Source organism: Amblyomma americanum, chromosome 2 (assembly GCF_052857255.1).
Source record: "Amblyomma americanum isolate KBUSLIRL-KWMA chromosome 2, ASM5285725v1, whole genome shotgun sequence".
NCBI classification, from domain to species: Eukaryota; Metazoa; Arthropoda; class Arachnida; order Ixodida; family Ixodidae; genus Amblyomma; species Amblyomma americanum.
The window spans coordinates 486,990-508,516 of NC_135498.1; the positions used below are offsets into that span (position 1 = coordinate 486,990).

The 21,527-nt window shown below is 48.0% G+C and overlaps 1 protein-coding gene across 4 annotated transcripts in view; it reads right to left on the bottom strand.

Moving 5' to 3' along the window:
* Ufd1 (ubiquitin fusion-degradation 1-like) overlaps positions 1–21,527 on the bottom strand; it is a 93,956-nt gene that overhangs the window by 17,238 nt on the left and 55,191 nt on the right. For 3 of the 4 annotated variants that reach the window (XM_077652753.1, XM_077652756.1, XM_077652754.1), the window contains one exon: positions 12,467–12,555. In XM_077652753.1, coding sequence (XP_077508879.1) covers positions 12,467–12,555 — 89 coding nt within the window. Of the gene's footprint in view, positions 1–6,041; positions 6,185–12,466; positions 12,556–21,527 lie in introns of those variants that run through there. The other variant, XM_077652755.1, reaches the window with a different exon arrangement.

The window sequence follows — 21,527 nt, forward strand, 5'->3', positions numbered from 1 at the left end:
TGGGCAGGTCGAGCAGGCCGGGCAGCCGAGGAAGGAAGGAGTGCTGATACAGCTGAAGGAGCTCACCGGATGTGATGATTGGTGCGTACATGGCGACGAAAAGCTGCCAAAAACCGGGTGCGAACAGCCGGTGTGCAGTGGCAAGGCCAAGTGAAGGGACAGAACGAGCAGGAGCGCGGAGCCGGTGGGAGCGGCGTTGCATGCGTCGAAGCTGTCGTCCGGTGTCACCAGATGTGGAAGGCAATCCACATTTATTGCAGGTCCCGGTAGCCGCGGCTGGTGAGCCGGCGGAGCGGGCAGTTGACGTTGCTGGCCAGGCCGGTTGCCGAAAACGTTCTGCTCTACACAAGGCAGGTCGCGTTCCCAGCTTCATCTTCATCAGTGCTGCTGGCAATGCCAGCGACACTACACAGGTTCAATCCTGGCCTCGGCAGTCAAATTTCGATGGCGGCGAAACTCTAGAAACCTGTGTACTGTGCGATGTCAGCGCACATTAAAGAACCCCAGGTGGTCGAATTTTCTGGAGCCCTTCACTACGACGTCCAGCATAGCCTGAGTCGCTTTGGGACGTTAAACCTCCACAAACCATAAACCAAACCAGATATCATGGTCAGATAGATGCCATATTTACTGACTTTAACAACGCATTTGATAAGGTCCAACACGGAAAACTCATTTTATTATCATAGATTGCAGGCTATCTTACTAATAGATTGCAGTTTGTTTCAATCAATGGGTGCAGCTCCAGTTGTCTCCCAGTCACCTTTTGAGATGCCCCAAGAAGGTACCTTGGGACCTTTGCTTTTTCAGCTCTATAAAAATGATACTGCTAAAGTGGTCACCCCAGGAACACATATACGCTTGTTTGCTGATGACGGTATGGTATTTTGTCAAATTAGGTGTACTAAGGATCAATGTGAACTTGATCTGAGTTTTAAAAAAGTGCTTTATTGGTGCCGTGAGTTTTCAATGGTATGTTAGCACTAAATAAAAAAAAAGTTTCACTCCAAATAACAGAAAAATAATCCACTAAACCGTTTGTATACCCTTGGAATGTGACTAAAGCAGGTTAATAGCAATTATTATCTAGGTGTAACAATTACTAACAATCTCTCCTGGAATTCGCAAGTAGATAACATATGTTCGTCCGCATTTAAAAAAAGCCATGTTTTTTTAGGCATAAACTTTGAAATTCTCCCCCTAATTGTGAAACTATTGACATATAACGCATACACCAGGCCAATGCTTGAATATGCTTCGAAAGTATAAGATCCATTTACTCAACCTAGCATTAATAAAAGAGAAAAGGTTCAGAGAAAAGCTGTTTGGTATATTTATTCAAAGTTTAAAATCACTGATTCCCCCACTGAGCTTAAGGTGGCTAATAATAATGGACCACTTGAAATGCGAAGAAGAAAACAATGTCTTGACTTTCTTTATTCTTTGCTTAACCACAAGTTAGCTTTCGACATTTCTCGGTACTTATCTCCTCTATCAACCCGACATCTCGACATCATCACATTCACTCACTAACACCGTATTTTGCAAAAACTGGGTGTTTTAAACATTCTTTTTTTCCACGGTTATGGTGTTGTCTTAGTTAAGTAACACTTGTCAGTTTTTTTCTTATGCACATTTCTCTTGATTGTGTTCTGTATCTGCAAAACCGTAATCAATATGTGCTTGTCCTGCTTGGACTCTAACAAGGGTTTGCAGTGTGTGCTGAATATATATAAAATAAATAAAAATAAAACACAAAGGCCTTCAGGCCTCCTTACCATTCATTACCACACTAAGGCTTTCTTAAATGCGTCAAAGATAGCACTGACGAATTAGGAGTAGCAGAATTTCAGAACGCTACAGGAGTGTCCATGCAGATTTTTTAGATCTTTTAGCTTTTTGTCTCGACTCTCTTTTGTCTCGACATTGAAGACCAAGCAGGGAGGGCAATACAGGTCACAAGAAAAATGCATTTCAGCGCCACCCCTGGCAAGCAATCACAAAATATAAAACGAACAGGGTGCAGTACAAACACGTGATATACAGTAGAAAGGGGAAAAAATGAATCGGCATTCAGTGAAGCAAAAAAATCAACCTAGGGTTTTTCGTACACTTGCTTCAAAAACTGTTACATTATCAGCAAAAAAAGCATCTCTTGGAAGTGCATTCCACTGGGTGACAGTGCGTGGAAAAAAAGAATTCTTAAATCTGTTAGTATGTGCAAAGATTGTGTAGAGCCACTGAGCTCAAGACCGCCACGCAGAAGGCCGAAACGTGTTCCCGCCGGCTTGCGAGCTGTTTGTTGACACAGTCGACATGGTCGCACCGACAAGTGCCCGCGCTGAGGAGCTGGCCGGGCACACGTTGCATGAGTTATAGCGCGCCGGCATGTCTCGTCTTGGTCCCGTTGGAGGATTCCTGCCTCGGGAAACCTAAGACGGCCCTTTCACCCGCAGCGCTTTTCGGGGAGACGCTCCCTTTTCTTTTGTTTGTGCAGGTGTGTGCCGGCTCTGCGTATTCACCGTGGGGGAATACGGCGCCGCTTCTGGGCGGCGCGCGGGAAGCCGGGAACACGGATTGTGCCTGGTCAGAGTCAGTGGCGCGCTTTCCGAACGCTGGCCTTTAGGTTTCTTTTTCTTCAGTCAACGGGTGGCCTCGGAGGCGACATGCCATAGTTCCAGAGGCACGGAAAGATATACACCTCAGCTACGCTCATTGCCCGAACTTGCAGTCAACGGCGGCGCCGAGACGATTCTTCTTTTGGCCATGTGTCGATTCTTCTTTTGGCCATGTGTTGTTGTTTCTGCTGGCTGACGCCGTTCCGAGGAAAAGAGGGCAAATGACGGTTCCGTTTGTGTGCGTGTGTGTGTATTCCTGCCTCGATTCGTCAGCGCAGTCCGACTTCCTGAGGAGAAAATGGAAAATGCTGTGTTCTGATGTGTTGCGCTTTTCTTGTTTTGTGCCTCACCTCAGTCACGTAGGTCTCGCTGGAAGCACTGTGGGCCCACCTAAATACCCGGCCACAGGCGACTGCTACGTCACAAGGGGGCCGGCCCAATTAGCAGTGAGCTGAGGGGTTAAGAGGAGTTGTTCTCGCCAGGAGTTTTTGACCGGGAGAGCTTTGGCGGCTCCACTCTGTTGTTGCTCTCCCTTTGTTCTATCGTGTCTTTAATGTGTCGTCTATGCTAATGTCATATGTATAAAGTTTATTTTGTTTTTCCAACGAAAATCGTCGTCATCATCCTTCGCGCTAATGCCAATCAGAAGACCGGGCCGTAAAAGCAACGAGACGGCCTGACCTCGCTACGCAACAGCAAGCGAGAAGAGAAGAAAGAACCTCAACTGATTGGTTCCAGGTTGTGATGGTGGGAGTGTCGAGTTTGACAACTCACACATGGATGAATGGACAATTGTGGATTGATACCAAGTTGGTGATTGTTGAGCATATACAAAAACCACAGCCTGGAAATCATTTGTCGGCTTTCTAACGTCAAAATGTTGTTAGCACTCATCAGAGACGATGGTGAATCTGATCGGCCATATGAATTGAATATGAAACAAACGGCTTTTCTCTTTATCAATTCTAGTTTGGTTACATTTTTCTTCAAGTAAGGGTCCCATACTACACAAGTATACTCCAGCTGAGGCCTGATAAGGGTATTGAATGCAAGAAGCTTAACATGGGAAGCTGATCTTAATTTAAAATGAAGAAAACATCGTTTCCTAAAGGCTTATGCACAGATTTTATTAATGTGGCTGGTCCAGTTCAAGTTATTAGTTATCGTCACACCTAGGTATTTATACTCGTCGACCTGAACTATTGAATATTCGTTTATTTTGTACAAAAACTGAAACAGATTTCTCGTTAGTTACCCGAAGAAGGACCAATTTTTCTCCGTTTAATTCCACAGACCAAACGCTACACCACTGGTGTACAGCATTAAGGTTATTGTTCAAAGCAATTTGGCCATCGGTACAACGAATAGCTGTGAATAGAACACAGTAATCTGCGAATAGCATTACACTAACAGATGCAATGTCAATTGAGGCAACGATGCCATTAATATATATTAAGAATAAAACAGGGCCAAGGACACTACCCTGAGGGACCCCAGAGCCAACCGGTAGAATTCCAGAGGAGCAGCCATTGACATGGACGAACTGTTTTCGGTTACTGAGGTAGGCTTGAATCCATTTCACCATCGGTAGGGGATTACCAATGTTCTGAAGTTTTAAGACTAGTCTGCTATGTGAGACGCGATCAAACGCTTTGCTGAGGTCAAGGAATATCATGTCTATTTGCTCGCCCTTGTCAAGAGAGGATGCCACTTCATGAATGGTAGTTGCCGGTTGAGTAACAGTTGAAAGACTTTCGAAATCCATGCTGGAAACACGACAAGATATTGTGTTTTTCGAGAAATGTGATTATGAAGTTAGACACGATGTGTGCCATGAGTTTACATATACTGGAGGTTAATGAAATTGGACAATAGTTTCCAACATCAAGACGGTCACCTTTTTTGAAAGCCGGAATAACTCGAACATTCGCCAATAGTCAGGAAGAACATTGTCCCGAAATGATAACTGGAACAGATAAGTAAGAATATGGGCCAGGGGTTCCGCATAGCGACGTAAGAATACGTTAGGTACATTATCAAGGCCAACAGAGATCCTCACTTTAAGGGTGAGCAGCATATTAAAAACACCTTCGTACGTAATTAAATCTAGTGATAGATCCGGGAGGGAATAATCAAACTGGACGTCATCGTGTGCCGTGGTGAAAACAGACTGATACTGATTAAAGAAGTTGGCAATAACGGACGGGTCATGCAAAATGCAATTATTAACAAATAACTGACTCGGCTCTTTTTTAGTTTTGCTGAGGTATCGGCAGAACTTCTCTACACTGCTACAGCTTCATATTTGGTGTTAAGATTTATTTCGTGGGTTGCAAGACTGTTCTGGACAATAGCAGCCCCACCAGACAGCCTACTCACTTGTTCTCGGTCACACCGAAAGACTTTATGCCCTTTTAAGATATTTTTTCGTAGAGGTCATAAGTTGGTCTCTTGTAGACCTAGGGCGACTGGACACAGCAAGTTCAAAATATCTTTTATATCGCTGTAGTTTTTTAGAAATCCTCGACAATTCCAATCAATTAAAAATGTCATGACAAATGAGTTCTGTGGTTAAAAACCTAAATCTCTGGAGTTCTTGGGCCCATTAATGGGGTTTTTCTTTTTCGCTCAAAAGAGCTACGCCTCGGCTGAAGTGGGGGCGAACTTGGCGTTGTGTCCATCGCCTCCCTGGATGCGCTAGAGGACGGCAGAGTAGCTGCGGGTGCACGAGTTGTAGGCCTCCCCCGACTGGCAGACCCAAGAACCGGCAAGCCCTTTGTCAGAGGTGGCAGGGCAGCCTTTGCTGCATCTGCCGGGGACACGGATGGTGATGCCTCAGGCTCACAGTGTGTGACCTGGGCAGGAACAGGTGTTGTGCGACGGGACGGAGCACCACACTGGCGCAACTGTTTTTTCTGTGAAAAGAAACATTCCTTGTGTTTGTGTGAATCATTTTCTTACTTCCTGACATGCTATATTTTCCTTAGTTTTAACAGTTACCTCTTTCTTTTTCTTCCAGGATGCACACAATCCCGAGTATGCAGTGTGGTCCCCTTCACAGTTACCGCACATTGGTGCAGAGTTGCATTGCACGGATTCACGGTCATTTGATGAACATTTGGCACAGGTTTGCCGGCCACGACAGCTCTGGGAGCCATGGCCGAATCTTTGGCGCTTAAAAACCTTCTGGGATTTGGTATGTATGGTCGGACAGTTATTTTCATGTATCCTACTTGTATGTTTCTGGGAGTTGGCTAGAGGCGAAAGTCAGGACTAAGCGTTGGTGTTTCTTTATCGTCTTTTCGGATTTTCATACATTTGACATCAGTCATGTTCTGGTCTTTCAGGCCCTCCAATATTTCTTCTTCTGTCAGAGCCAGGAAATCGTGCTCTGAGATTACATCGTTCATGGTATTTAGTGATCTGTGGGCGCTGATAGAGACAGGAATGTCTCCGAAGGTCACTATGTCTTCTACTTTGGAGCATTGAACATTATCCATGATCTCAAGGAGCAGGTCGCCATTGGCTAACTTCGTAACCTTGTATCCAAGTCCTAGGGCATCGGTCTGAAATTTAGAGACAACGAATGGTGAAATTATTCGGGCTGGTTTTTCTGTTTCACTATGTACCACATAGTACCTCGGGAAAACATCTCTTGTTCTTTGAAAGAATTGTGTAGTTGCATCGATCCGCATTGTTGTTTGAGGGTGATCATTTGCTGCATGGAAGCCATGAAGATTGCATGTTTTTCAGCTACGATGCCAGCCGCCCACCATGAAGCCCAATGAGGAGACGAGACAGGAACTTGCACGCAAGTCCTGCCTACCCCAGCTATATACCCCAACTATAACCAAATATGACGCAACTCATGGTGGTTGGCCACACAAGGTTAACCCTAGCCACCTATGAAAAGTGAAAAAAAAAACCGAGAAGAGAGGAGGAGACAGGAGAATTGTAAGAAAGAGATGTGAAAGTGAAAGATAAAGGGGAGGATAGGAAAAGGTGACTGCCGATTTCCTTAGGTTGGGTAAGGCCAGAGGTGCTGTCTACAGGAAGCTGCAATCAATGGGGTGTGCAACCTCTGCCGAGGGGCCTTAAAGGTCCTAACGCTAGGCATTGGCTCATCCGCCGGGTTCCCCTTTATCCCGGACATGGCGATGCTTTGCACGGCTAAGTGTTGGTGCTCGGGTCCGTGGTGACACACTGCTCACCATCATCCCCCTGCGGGGATGTCCCTGTGGATGCTCAGGAACCTGTGGTGTCGCAACTCACCAACAGCTGCACGCCGCAAATGTCCTTGCGGGGCTTATGCTCAACAATAGCAAAGCCAAATATGGAACCTCGTCTTCCTGGCAGCTTTCCCTCAAGGTATGTATGAGAAACTCTTTGCCTTCTTTGAGCTGGACACAAGCACACAGCAACATGCAGTTAGGACAGAGATGCACAGAGAGGGAGAGATGTGGTGTGTGCGTCCAATGCCGCTAGAGCCATTGCAAACATTTTCAGAGTATTGCGAACCTATAAACCAACACCAAGTTTACAAATATTAAGAGGGCACTTGCGGATACTAGAGCCGAATGGGGGTGAAAAGTAGAATTAGCGCCCATAGGAGTATATGGAAGCAAAAGTTTTCAAAGAAGTTTTCTGATTTAACAATTTAACAGTCCAACCATGATGTTGTCCCTTTATGAAGAATAACCATGTTCATCCTAGAACAGATTGTGAAAGTATGAAATGTCATTTCGAAAGATGTGTTTTTAAAGCGCTGCACTGGGTAATTCCTGGTTGGGGTAAAAACGGGAGCATGGCCCATTGAAACACCTGCACGCAATACCTTCAGAAATATTTTTCTCGTATCACGGAGCACCCACGGAGGCGGCTGTTTGTTAACAGTTGGCGTGTGCTTTGAAGAAGAGTGTGACAAGGTATGTTACGTCACTTCAAAGCTATCTTCCGGACATCCCCCAGAAGGCGCTCTATTTGCTGGGTGTTTCCCTGAATCGCGCCTCTCGTGTAGTTCGACATACTGCTGAGTGGGCTACTTTTGCTCATTAATAGTCATTCAAACTAGAAAGCCTAGACAGCATTAGCTTGAAAAGCAGTTCTCAAATGCCATGGTAAGTGCAAGAGAACCACGTACTGTTGTAGATGGCACTGCAGATGATACCCTCGGCCGCATCCGGTTCCAGCATCCGTCAGCGCCACCTATGTGTGCCATCGCGGTGTAGGTGCCTGCTACAGTACACAATTCTTTTATCGTGCTTTTTGAGGACTGTCATCCATGTAAACCTTGCCACTGTTCGAATGGCAACATTTGTGAGAGAATGCAGTGTGTGCGACAGAAATGTCAGACTAAACACCCAGCAGATAGAAGGCCTTTTGGGGTTATGTATGCTTCACAACACAAATTTATCTTGATGTTTTCAAAAGACAGCTTCGAAATGATGTAGGATACGTTGTCACACTCTTCTCCAAAGCACTCGCCAACTGTACCCCATGGGTACTCTTTGAAACGAGAAAAATATTTCTGAAAGTTTTGCTTACACTCCCGCCGCATATCCCCAACCGAAAATGACACATGCCATGTAACGTGGTGTCTTAATTCACAACTTGTTCTATGATGAGCTTGGTTGTTCTTCATGAAGGGATGGCATCATAAACACACAGTGAAATGAGAAAAATACTTTCAAGTCTTTACTTTCAAGTCTTTTGTTAATTTGTCCTCCTAAACCCTACTTTTCACCTCCAGTCATCCCAGCCGGCGGCAGCAGCAGTGCCACTGCATCTTGCTTACATCACAGATCGCTTCTGGTCTATACTACGTGTTGCTGGTTCCTAAGCATCGTGGCCACCGCTGCCTGATGCTTTCTCAGAAGGCATCATCACCCCAGCATCGCCTGCATACAGACTCCACCCAAGCAGTTCGCGCGCTACGGCATGTGGCTAATTTCCAGACATTGTTGGTGATGCGTGCCGCACGGTGGAAACATTTCCATGCCTTGTCCATATTGTGTGGGTTCGACACACAATGCCCAACCCCACCAAAGCTGATGATGCCTCTCATTTATTAGATGCGGCACATCCATTACATATACAGTTCAGAACATTTATAACGTAACCGCTTATAATGCAGGACCGCATTAAATACGGCTTTCTGTGACAACCGCTGCGCTTCCCATAGAGTTCAATGTATTGGTGTACCAGATGCACTGACAAGGTTCCGAGACAGATTAGGGAGAAATTATATACCTCCCCTCCTCAAAAACATGCAACCCATCTACCATGAGAGCCGGAGGGGGATAAAGCAGCAGCGTTGCAAGCCCATTTTGAGGGCAGACAGGACCTCTTGTATACAGATGCCACAGAATGCGCGTCCGGCAGCGTGCTGCAGCACCTGACACTCGACCGCAACGCAGGCGGAAGAGTTGGCCATTGCGCTGGCTCTAACCGAACAGGTCAAAATTATTGTGAGTTACTCAAAGTCAGCAATTCGAAACTTTGACGTGGGCCGCATTTCAGCCGCAGCAGCACGGGTGTTGACCGGTGGCCTACCGCTGTCACAACAGGTCGCGCCCATTTGGGCACCGGCGCACCAAGGGTTGACAGCCGCCGCTGTGGCTGAGTGGTTATGGCGCTTGGCTGCTGGCCCGAAAGACACAGGTTCGATCCCGGCGCGGCGGTCGAATTTCGATGGAGGCGAAATTCTAGAGGCCCGTGTACTGTGAGATGTCAAAGCACGTTAAAGAACCCCAGGTGGTCGAAATTCCTGGGGCCCTTCACTACGGCGTCTCTCATAGCCTGAGTCGCTTTGGGACGTTAAACCCCCATAGACTAAACTAAACCAAGGGTTGGGGGCAAACGAGAAAGTGCACATACTGGCCTAAGGATTAGCTACCTTCCAGGATCCCAGTGGCGTCTCATACGCAAACCCGCCCCCTCGTGCGATGAGGAGCCCCTGCAGTTCAATGACAATCTTAGTATGTAAGAAGAAATCCTAAATCATTACAAATTAGGCAGAGCAGTACTCCCAAAAGCATGTATGCAGCTCACCAAAAGCGAAGAGGTTGTGTGGCGTAAGCTACAAACCGGAGTATTTCCAAACCATCAGCTTTATAGCAAGTGGCACCCGGAGATTTTTAGCCCCAGGTGCAAGCGTTGTGAGGGCATTAGTGGACATGATCCATATGATATGGACGTGTTCTAGCTCTGGAGAACCTGACAGAACAAACGAGTCCTGAGAGGCACTGCTTGTCAAACAGGAAGAAAAGAGACATCGTGAAGTCATCCGTCTCACCCTGGCCGCTGCTGAGATTCAGGAGATCCCGGTCGATGGCTGAGGGGGAGGACATGGCTGGGACCGAGCTGCGCCTCGGATCCCCGCCTACCTTTTGACGGGTGCTAATAAATGTTATTTCTCTCTCTCTGAAAGCACGTGATGGCGCGGCCAGACGAGCATGCTGGAGCAGCGGAGACGGCGAGCACATGGCATGACTCTGCCAGCGCTGCTCATACCACGCGCACGCGCGGCAGCATCTTGTCACGCCTGAGCCCATGAGCGAGATATGTGTCGCCGCATGTAGCGAAAAGTTGACAACGTAGGCAAGTCAGCAGACAACGTGAGCAAGGCTGCCAGCCTCGGCTGTCTTCAGTTCCGATGGCGTCTGCACCTCCGAAATCTAGGAAACTGAAAGCTCTCAAAACCAAGCAGAGAATTGTGAGGGACGTCAAGAACGGTTTGAAAAGGCTACGGTGGCAGAAAAGTACGGTGTCGCCAACGCTACTGTGTCTGCCATTTGGAAGAACAGCGACAAGTTGTGACAACAGCTGCAGGAAGACTCCGCGTCGCTTGCAAGGAAGCGGATTCGTGTGACAAAGTACGAAGATGTCAGGGCTGTATCTAATAAGCAAACAAATAAATGAATGAATGAATAAATAAATAAATAATTAAATGTCACAGCTTTGTTTCAATGGTTTCGCGAGATCCGGGCCCAAAGCGTTCCTATGAGTGGTTCGATATTGCAAGCCAGGGCCAGGTGCCTTGCAAATATTTTGGGGCATGATGGTTTCAACCCATTGTACGGTTGTATTCAGCGTTTCAAGGACCGGCACGAGATAAGCTTGTCGTCGCCGACCCCGATGGCGTTGTATGTGAAGTAGCTACCACTGATGACATCGTGGCAGCGGTGCACGGTCGCGATGAGCCTATATCCGAGGATGAGCCCGACGGAGTGAGTGAAAGTGCAGCAGAAGTTTCATGCAAAGACGCGCTCTACTGTTGCAACAAACTGCGCCTCTTCTGGCCACAGAGAAACCTCAGCGAGTAAGCATTCAAGTGCCTCACTGTTTTTGAAGATGAAGCCATTAGCAACGCAGTTCAGTCGCAGCGCCATTCTAAAATAAAGTCGTTCTTTCATTCACTACGACGCTTCGACAAAAAGGCGAAATAAACTTCTTTGTTGCCCATTACTGCAGTGTTGTGCGCCTGATGTGTTGCCAGGTGCACTTTGAAAGGTAGGCTGGCCATTCTGAAAACACGAATGCATGGAAAAGCTACGTTTTGGTTACAGTGCAGTACTGCTTATAATGCGGATTTTCCCGACTCCTTCAGCATGCATTATAAGTGGTCTATGCTGTACGTTGAAGCTTTCCTCAGAAGACACAGCACTTCTACAAAAAGAATCTGTCTGGCACTTCAATTCCACCCGCTGTGGCTGTAACCTGTGGCCTGTAGCTGCAAAGAATTCGAGTAGGCACAATGCTGACTCCTGCTGTCAAGATATCCTGAACGTGCAGGTTGCAGACTCCTCCACTGCTGCAGAGCTTCTGCCGCACTCCCTCCACAGAGGAAACGTTGAATCACTTTTTTGGGAACTTTCCCCTGACTTTGGGCTGTACGCGAATGATATCTATGCAGACAGGGCTGCACCCAAGACACTCCACCCCCCCCCCCCCCCCCCCCCACACACACACACACACACGGACACAGGGACCTCAGCATTAAGCCCTGTAGACATTCATAATAAAATCAGTCGTGCCTTTTCCGCTAATTTGTGCCTTTTTTCTAATTTGTCCCGAAGGGTGAATTTGTGCAAAAATAAAAGAAGCACCGTCGTGGTATCCTGAAAACTTTCTCAGTGAGTCTAGTCTTCGAACTTTCATGGCCCTGTTAAATTACAAGACTTGTGTAGTTAGCAAAACTGACATGGAGGATCCCACAAACCTGGCGGCGGCAGTCACAAACCTGTCATGGCCGCAGCAAGTGAAAAGGATAGTGGTACTCAGCAAGCTGTTCCAGTGACTCTGGTCACTTCAGGAATGTTGAGCAGTGCTGAAACTTAGCAGCTGAGCATTCAGTGCATTCTCAACAAATGGAAGACAGCGCATTTCCTCTGTCCGTGAGGAGAGGAGATGGTTGCTCTATGGATTGTGTGTGCGCGCAAGATGCTTTGTCTGGTCTTGTCCAACAACCACACCCTTCTTTTTACTGTAGAAAAATCAGGGCTTACATGAGCATTGTTATGCTCAGTCAAAACACCAATCGAACACAATGCTTGCAGCCTTGTGACAACGACTGAGTGATTTAAGGCATCAGACAAATGCAGTCCAAACCACACCCAGGAGTGGTGAAATCTCAAGTTCCGCTCAGAAGCAAATTTTTCCTGCGATCCAGAATTTTGCTTTATCAGGAGCAGCATGGATTGATGCAAAAGGCTCAAGCACTCATAGAGCTATAGCGCAGCACACAACCACAGCTGGTCCAGTCTCTCTGCGAATGCAGGAGTTGTCGATACTACAACAGCAACGTCATTTACTCCTTCACGTGCAGTGAAAAAGCAAGTGATAAAAACCTTTTGGGAACAGTCTTCATAGAGTTGCTTGCAGCAGCCTCTTGAGAACGTACTTTACCGTCTAGCCTGTTCCCGGTGCCACTGAATGCCTGGAACAGATATATCAAACATTCAGCACAGAGTAGATGCAAATCTGAAGAGACCACTAAATTTGGTTCGTCTCATCATAAGTGACTCCAAAAATTATATGTGAGCATGCTATACCATTATACTATACAACACAACAACACAACACTACAGCACACGATTACAGAACTTCTCACGGCATTGGAACCAAAGCTAAAGAGCCTAGAAATGCCCTCTCCTCCTGCTTAACCCCCGGTTACAATTGCACTTTTATCTTCAGACATAATGAGCTGACAACACTTGTTAGTTAAGGCACAGTTTCCATTTATGCGTTATTCCTCGTTATTTACGGCAAGTGCCAACACTAGAGTCGAGGTGAAAAAGAGTGCCACTGATTGCAACAAAATTTCTACGCATGTCTGGCCAGCTATGCCAGCGATGGGGCAAAGTCGCATTGTCCTCCAGCCGAACTATATGATGGACATTCACAGCATCACGAACAGACGCGGATGAAGAAGCGAATAAAATACGGGGATTACCCACTAGCCCAAACCCTCACACTGCTTAGCAATATTTGGTGGAACGACACAGTCACAGATGCTGCATCCTTCCCCCACACCACACAGGCACTAGCACACAAAACAAATTAACAAGACTGATACAAAACACAAAGACTAATGGTACACGCGATACTGGAACAGTCAGAGCGTTCTGTTGCTCCCACTGGCGTTTGGTGTTCTAGCTCACAATTCGGTGCCAACGAAGTGTTGCGTGGGTCCAGGAAGTGGCATCGGTGTTGAGGTGGCACTCAAAGTGCGAAGGGCTGGCGTCGTTGGCGGCATCGTATGAGCTCGTGGTCTACACGCTGGCAGAAGCGACAATGGCATTCACATTGGCGTTGGGTCACGGAGCAAGACTATATAGGAGGTGAAACTCCCGTCAGCGCGAGGAAGCGCAGGCGACCAGATAAAGTCACAATTGTATGCGCCGACGGGCGCATACAATTCTGGCGCCTCTCCGAGTGTTATGGAGCGAGTTATGGAGCGCCATCGAGCGGGTTAAAGAGAGACTATTTTATCAGTTTCGGAGTTGTGTTTCTCTTTTCCGCCGCGCGGGGATTTTTAAAGCGCCTGCATGGTCGAGGTGAAGAGCGCTCGTTGTTTCCGAGATGGCATCTACGTCGCGCGCGTCCGCTCCACGGAAACGGCGAGTTTCGACGGATTCCGACGCATCTGGACTCGAATTTGCGGATGATCGTAGCAGCACAGACTCGGAAGATGAGTTCGATTCGTCGGACTTTAGTACGGACGACGAAAGTGCAGCAAACTGACCCAGAACATCGACAGGCATCCGCCGGTGAGTTTTGCTTTCTTATCGGACCGTGTCATCGCATCATAAGGATTTCCGGCGTGTTCTAAAGGTCACAGTTCTTATCTGCAGGGTGTCAACGTCGTTCGGACGGGACCATTTGCCGGCGGCCGCGCAGAGTGGAGTTTTGTCCACAAAGACCGCCGGGAGTGGACCTTCGAATCGTGCTCCGGAGTGTTGTGCGGCGGTTCGTAAGAGCCGTCGATTTCTTCCTGTTGTTTTTCACCGCCGAAATCATCAGGGAGATATGCAAGAACACAAATAAGTATGCGTGGATGCATAAGTTCATCGGTCTTCTCGTATACATGGGAATCTGCTTTTTTCATTTCCTGTGCTGCCACCTCGCGTACAACACTGGAAGCTCACTGGAAGGGTACTGTGCGCCCAACCCGGCCGGACTGAGTGCCGCTGCGGAGCACGTTTTGTTGGAATCTGCCAACGATGGCGTGTCCTGGACAGCACCTGGTACCTGGAGGATTTCTAGGATTTACTGACGGCTGGATGCGAAGTCCGAGGCAGGCTTCTGTGCCCACCGAAGAGCAAATTGTTCAGTATCTCCGATCATGCGGCATGCGATACGATCGCCAGTTGAGCAAGGGCCGCCGCTTCAGAGATGAAGGCTACATTCAGAACATAATGTTCAATGAAATATCGCCGATCAGTGAGGTTGGCGTTTTCCGCTGTATATGTCTGCTATCCGTGAAAGGTGGATACTACATCGTGCACGCCGTAGCACAGAAGACGACTGGGGACAACAGTTTTCACAAGCAATCGTTGTGCTCAAGCGCTGCCGAATAGCTACACGAGCTTTAAAAGCACAAGCGTACTCGCAACATGGCAGCTTTGCTAGCATTTCAGCTTATTTTACCACAGCACATGGCTGCATAGGTTAAACAAGCATGCGAGTCCATAAATACGAGCGCGAGAGGTGCACATTGAGCCATTCCGGCGATACCACGCTGAGCTCTTCATCATGGATATGATGTGAACACACGCATAACGCACCTTTTTCTTCTTCTGCCTCTTAATACGTGGCACATACCCACACGGGGGGATTGGCCATAGTGTAGTGGCATAAACAAGGAAATTTACATAGGAGATTATGACAAAATTTTAGCACCATGCGTGAATGCTCTCGTAGCTTCTTTTTCGTTGTCCGCTCCATCGCGCATTGAAAGCGGCTCACAGCACTTGCCCACTTGGCCTTCTTGCTTGAGAAAGCAAAAAGCGTCGGAACGAAGTCTGAGTACTGCAGTGACATTTGAGGCCTTCCTGCCCATGAATAAAACATTTCGTAATGGACTGCACACGCATTTAAACACAGTACCTTGTCCGTTCCTGTCCCAAAGTATTTCCCGTACAGTCTTGACGTGCTTGACGGTGCCCAAGGGCGGCCACGATCTTCGAGACGGCGAACTGCTTTTATCCATGCTTCGCGTCGAAGGCGGTCCCGGGAAGCGTTCGGAAAGCGAAAAAATCCGAGTTTGCTTCACTTTACAAATTGGGCATTGCAGCCATATGCAACATATGTCGTAGGCATCGCCAAATGCATCGCGTGAACGCCCGACGGCTGCAGCAACGCACCCCGCATAGGAAGCCGGCTTGTTTACACTTCCACGGCCGGTCTCGAGTGGAGCGCGCGACACATCCAATATGTTTCGCGACGCCGCCGCCAGGGGATGGGCGCATGTGCAGTCGCGTCGTGAAAAAGGCGGATTGTGCAAGTCCCTCGTTTGCTTTGTTATTGGAACACACACAGATTATTCTCAGGTCTTGTTCCGCCTACAGTGATGTCAAGGAAACGGTTCAAGGCGTTGCTTGCCTTCCTGAGTGTGTCTGATCCAGAGAAGACGACCGTCGCATCCCATGGCAAGCTTCACCGCATATCCTCTCTGCTTCAGCACGTCAACGATTCTTCCGCGCTATTTTTTCAACCGCGTCGGAACCTCTCCGTCGATGAGAGGATGGTGAAATCAAAAGGTCAGTCCGGAATTCGCCAGTACATGAGGGATAAACTGATTAAATGGGGTTACAAATTATAGGTTTTGGCAGATTCGGAAATGGGGTACACTGTTCAGTTTAGCGTCTATACTGGAAAGCGCGAAGAACTTAGCATGCGAGGTTTGGCATTCTATGTTGTGACACGGCTGTGCGAAAATTATCTAGATCAGGGTTACATAATTTTTTTGGACAATTTCTGCACTTCCACATCTTTGTTTGTGTGGGACAATGCGGAAAGATCGGCGTGGCTTTCCAAGTGAACTCAAAGACACAGTGGGAAAAGAAGGCAAAAAAGGGGGCGTTCGATGGCGGAGGGAGCAGGATGTTTTGTACCTGCAATGGAAAGACCGGCGAGTTGTGAATATGATGTCTACCGCGCACACAGCGAACAAATTCGTACTTGCAAAGCGAAGAAAGAAAGTCGGGAATACGCGGACAGAAGTGTCCGTGAAGAAGCCGGTGCTGATCAAGAACTAAAATGTGGGCATGCTTGGAGTGGACAGGTCCGACCAGCTCATCTGATCCTACAATGTTCTTATGAAGTCAGTGCGTTGGTGGAAGACACTGTTCTTCCACTGTATCGATATAGCTGCAGTAAATAGCTTTATAATGTTTGACGAGCATCGTCGGCAGCATCCAGAAGTCCCAGAATTATCGAGAAGTTTGCACTTCGACCAGTTTTCCTTAAGGCTAGAACTAATCGCCCAACTGCTGGGATATGATGAGCCACATCTTGCGGACCCACCAGTCGCGCATGTTGTTCCCTCTCGGAGTGCACCTCAAGTTCGACAGCATCAACCACAAAAAACTGAAAGATATAGAAACTGTAAACTGTGCTATGATGAAAGGAAAGTTGAGCAGAAAACAAACGTTTTCTGTGAAACATGTGCAGCTAACCTTTGTTTCACTTCATCTAGAAACTGCTTCGCACGGTGGCACAATAGACACTAGGTCTAATGTTTCCCTGTGTACCTGAACAGCTTTTATAGGTACAGAGCTAATATTTACAGGCTGATTTTATATGGCTCTTTTGTTGAAAATGTATATTTCGATTTTTTTAAATATTTTTTTGTGCAAAGCAGCATTGATGTTTTTATCGATCTTTCTCGTTCTTGTTGCGATTTTTTTGCTTTGATAATTTTTTCTTGGTATCATTAATAAATATGTTGTTTGAAATCAATACCGTTGAAAAGATAATTTCTTCTTCTACAACTTGATACCATACACTTCAACATGAATGATTTTCTGTGGCAGGAAAAAATAATTACCAGACTACACGAAAACTACCGATTTTCCCGCGGTCACGAAATTGTTAAAAAACATACTGATGTCCACAACACATTTCATTGTATCAGTACACAACAACAACAAAAAAAACATCCCAGACCTAACTGAAGATTTTTAGTATGCTCTACTCATGAAGCCTGCTGTAACATTGTCTCTGTTTTTAATATACTCCATACGAAATGTGTACTCTTGCAAGGCCAAGCTCCATCTCATGACTTTGGTATTGCTCATTTTGGCCTCGGCCAGACATTCAAGTGGCTGATGATCAGTTTGAATTCGAAAATTTCTCCCATAGAGATAAATGTGAAATTTTTTCACTGCCCATACCACAGCCAAATATTCCTTTTCAATGGTGGAATAGTTGAGTTCGCTAGCAGTTAATCTCTTACTGGCAAAAAATAGCGGATATAACATGCAATTCTCTTTTTGCAAAAGCACTGCACCTAATGCTCTGTCTGATGCATCAGTACGAAGGGAACAAATTCTTTGTCCATGTTTGCAGCGAGCAGAACAGGCTCCTTTGCCATATGCTGCTTTAAAGTCACGAATGTGTTTTCGTGTTCAACTGTCCAATTTAGCTTATTGCTGGCATCCTTCTTAGTAAGTTCAACAGGCAGACCGGCTATGTGAGCACGGGAATAAACTCCCTATAATATCCCATTAAACCAAGAATGACTGTACTTCTTTCTTGGTCATTGCTATCTGGGCTATCTGTATTTTGACCAAGATATCGTCTTTTGTCGCGATATCGTAGCTTGTATCCTAGAAAAGAAATAGCTTCAAAGCCTACCTCACAATTTGTCGGTTTTACAGTCAACCTGGCTCGCTGAATTATGTCAAAGAGCTTCTCTAACGTTGTCACTTGCTCTTCCCGTGTATCTGTCGCCACAAGGATGTCGTCAGTATAGTGTTCCACATTTTGAAGCCCATCCAGAACCTTCCTCATCAGATTTGTGAAAATTGCAGACGACGTCTTCAAACCAAAAGGCATGAACTAAACTGAAATAAGCCCGCCGCACAAGAAAAGGCAATTTTCTCTTTCATTGATTCCTCAGTATTTGCCAATACACTTTAGCTAAATCAAATTTAGAAAAAAAACTTTTTGTGGGCTACCTTAGTGAATACCACGTCCGTCCTTGGAATAGGTTCAGCATTGGGTACCAAGATGTTATTCAGCCGACAAAAATCTACACAAAATCAGTTAGTGCCATTAGGTTTTTTGACGGCCACGAGAGAGGCGTTGTATGCTGAATATGACCTCTAAATTATACCAAGCTCCAACATCTCCTGCACGTCCTTTTCAATTGACTCCTGTACCACTAATGGTAGAGGGCATTGCTTCACACCGATTGGTCTGTCTGTAGAAAGGTCTAATTTGCAGCATATGACATCAGTCTTTCCCGGCACAGCTGAGAAAACGTCTCCCTTGCTTGGGGTTTATTAGTACTGTGAAGAAGAAGAAAGGCATCATCCTATATTTACTGAGGAAAAGAAGAAGAAGAAGAGGTAGCCGCACTGCCATCGCTCAGACCGAGTGCCTGCTGACCTGAACAGACGAAAGCCGCTGTGGTTTCGCTGCCGCCTCAGCATAAACCTAAGCCCCCGTTACATTTGGTGGAGGTTCGGTTTAGCATCCTCGTACCACCCTGGACCTGCGCAACCGCATGCTACCAACCCTGCTATGCCTGAAGCCGCCCACCACCAAGCCGTGCAGGTTGGCTCACCAGTCCTCTGTTCCGGCTCCCTCCGGCAGCGGGACCCGGCACTCTTCAGCGGTACTGACGATCATGACGCTGAAGACTGGCTTACATCATACGAGCAGGTGAGCACATATAACAAGTGGGACGATACCACCAAGTTGAACAATGTCATCTTTTATTTGACCGGCGTTACCAACCTGTGGTTTCGAAACCATGAAGCACAGTTCTCCACGTGGACTGCTTTTAAGGCGAACCTCACCGAAGTGTTCGGACGTCCTGCTGTGCGCAAGCTGCACGCCGAACACCGCTTGCCCGAGCGCTCTCAGCAGTCGGGTGAGATGTTCACCAGCTACACTGAAGACGTGGTCAACCTATGCTCGCACGTCAACGCCCAGATGTCCAAGGCGGACAAGATCAAGCATATTCTGAAAGGAATCGAGAATGACGCCTTTCAGATGCTGCTGTCACGAGATCTCCGCGCCGTTGCCGAAGTCATCAGTCTCTGCCAGAGCTACGACGAGCTGCGCAAGCAGAGGCTCATCACTAGCCAGCACGCAGCAGCGCCTGTCGAGTCGCTTGCCGGCTTGTCGGCTGCACCCGACCACTCGCAACTGTTGGCGCACATCAAAGATTTTGTGCGTGAGGAAGTTGCACGTCAGCTGTCGCTTCTGCCATCCCCCTCCGTGCAATCTCCATTCCTGGCGCCCGACCTTCGCACTGCCATCAGCGAACAAGTGGCTGAGGCCCTTCCACCGGTCCCTCCGCCCGCACCAGCACAGCCGCTCGCACCTGTCGCTGCACCCCTGACCTACGCTGCCGCCGTTGCACGGCCGCGGCCGCCTAACTATCGCCCAACCTACGCTCCACCTCAAGCGCCTGTGCCTCAAGTTCCTCACGCTCCGACGCCTTTTTTGCGACCGCTTCGACAATTCGGCAATCCCTGGCGTACTAGTGACAATCGGCCTATTTGTTACTCTTGCGGACTGCCTGGTCATGTGGTCCGGCTTTGCCGTCGTCGTGTGCCAATCTCCCCAGTTGCCGGTTACTGGCCTCCTCCCAGTGACTACTCACCGCCAGCCGAGCCGCCACAGAGTCGCCCGCTTTCCCCTGATCGCACCACCTTCTCCACCGGCACTCACTTTCTCCTCGTCGCCGCTCCCTTTCTCCCATGCGTCGGCACCCTAATCTTAAGCAAGAGGAAAACTAGACGCTGCAGTTCCTGAGGCGAGAACTGCGCCACCAGCGAAATGTCCAAGGCCTCAGTTATGTCCCGCCAATCTGATCGCCGTTTCCGTAGAGGGTGTTTCTGTTCTGGCGCTTGTCGACACTGGTGCTGCTGTTTCTGCCATGGCCGCCTCCTTTTGCCGCTCCTTGCAAAAAGTGACGACCCCACTTTCTGGATTCTCGCTGCGCACCGCAAGCGCGCAGGCTATTGCGCCGTTAGCGGCGTGTACGACTCGCGTCGTTATTCAGGAAATCCTCTACGTGATTCAATTCGTCATTTTACTAACCTGTTCTCATGAGATCATCTTGGGTTGGGACTTCCTGTCGCGCCATAACGCAGTCATCGATTGTGCTCGTGCTGAACTTGAGTTCTTTGCGCTCAGCGGTTCCTCGCCGCCCGATGCCCCTTCTGCTGCTCCCGCCAAATCCGTCGTTGCCGAAGACACTGAACTGCCTGCCTGTTCTTCTGTTCTTGTGCCCCTCACTTTTGACCTTGTTTGCGACGGCAACATACTTTTTACAACATCGCCCCTCTTTCTGTGCCGCAAGTACCTGTCCATACCTTACGCCGTCCTCACTCTGTCAGCTGGCCTTAGCGCGTTGTTCGTGACCAATCCGTGTACATATGCTTCCGCTGTGCGTTGCGGTGAGTGCCTTGGTACCGTGCAAATCATTGACTTCATTCTCTACCGCGATGAAAATGACGATTCCCCGTCCCTTGACGTCGATGCCCTCAGCCCGCCGGTTCCTGCCCCCGACACTTCGTCTCCAGACGTTTTCCTTCCCTTCATCGACGCCTCTCTTCCTGCACCTCAACGAACTCAACTTCTCGCTCTGCTTGATCAATTTCATTCCTCCTTTGATTCACACCAACCCGCTTTGACCCGCACGTCGACTGTCGCCCACCACATCGACACCGGTGACCATGCCCCTCTGCGCCAGCGGACCTATCGTGTCTCAGCCAGTGAGCGCCAAGTTATTCAAGACCAAGTTGACACCATGCTTCAGAGCGGCGTGATCCAGGCCTCACACAGTCCCTGGGCTTCGCCCGTGGTCCTCGTGAAAAAGAAAGATGGCTCTATTCGTTTCTGCGTTGATTACCGCCGCCTGAATAAGGTCACACGAAAGGATGTTTACCCTCTTCAGCGCATTGATGATGCTCTGGACTGCCTTCAAGGAGCAGAACTCTTCTCTTCTCTCGACTTACGCTCTGGGTACTGGCAGGTCCCCATGGCAGCCAACGACCGCCCTAAAACAGCATTTGTGACCCCTGATGGCCTGTATGAATTTACCGTCATGCCTTTTGGCCTCTGTAATGCTCCGGCTACTTTTGAGCACATGATCGACAGCATTCTGCGTGGCCTGAAATGGAAGTCGTGCCTGTGTTATCTCGACGACATCATGATATTTTCACC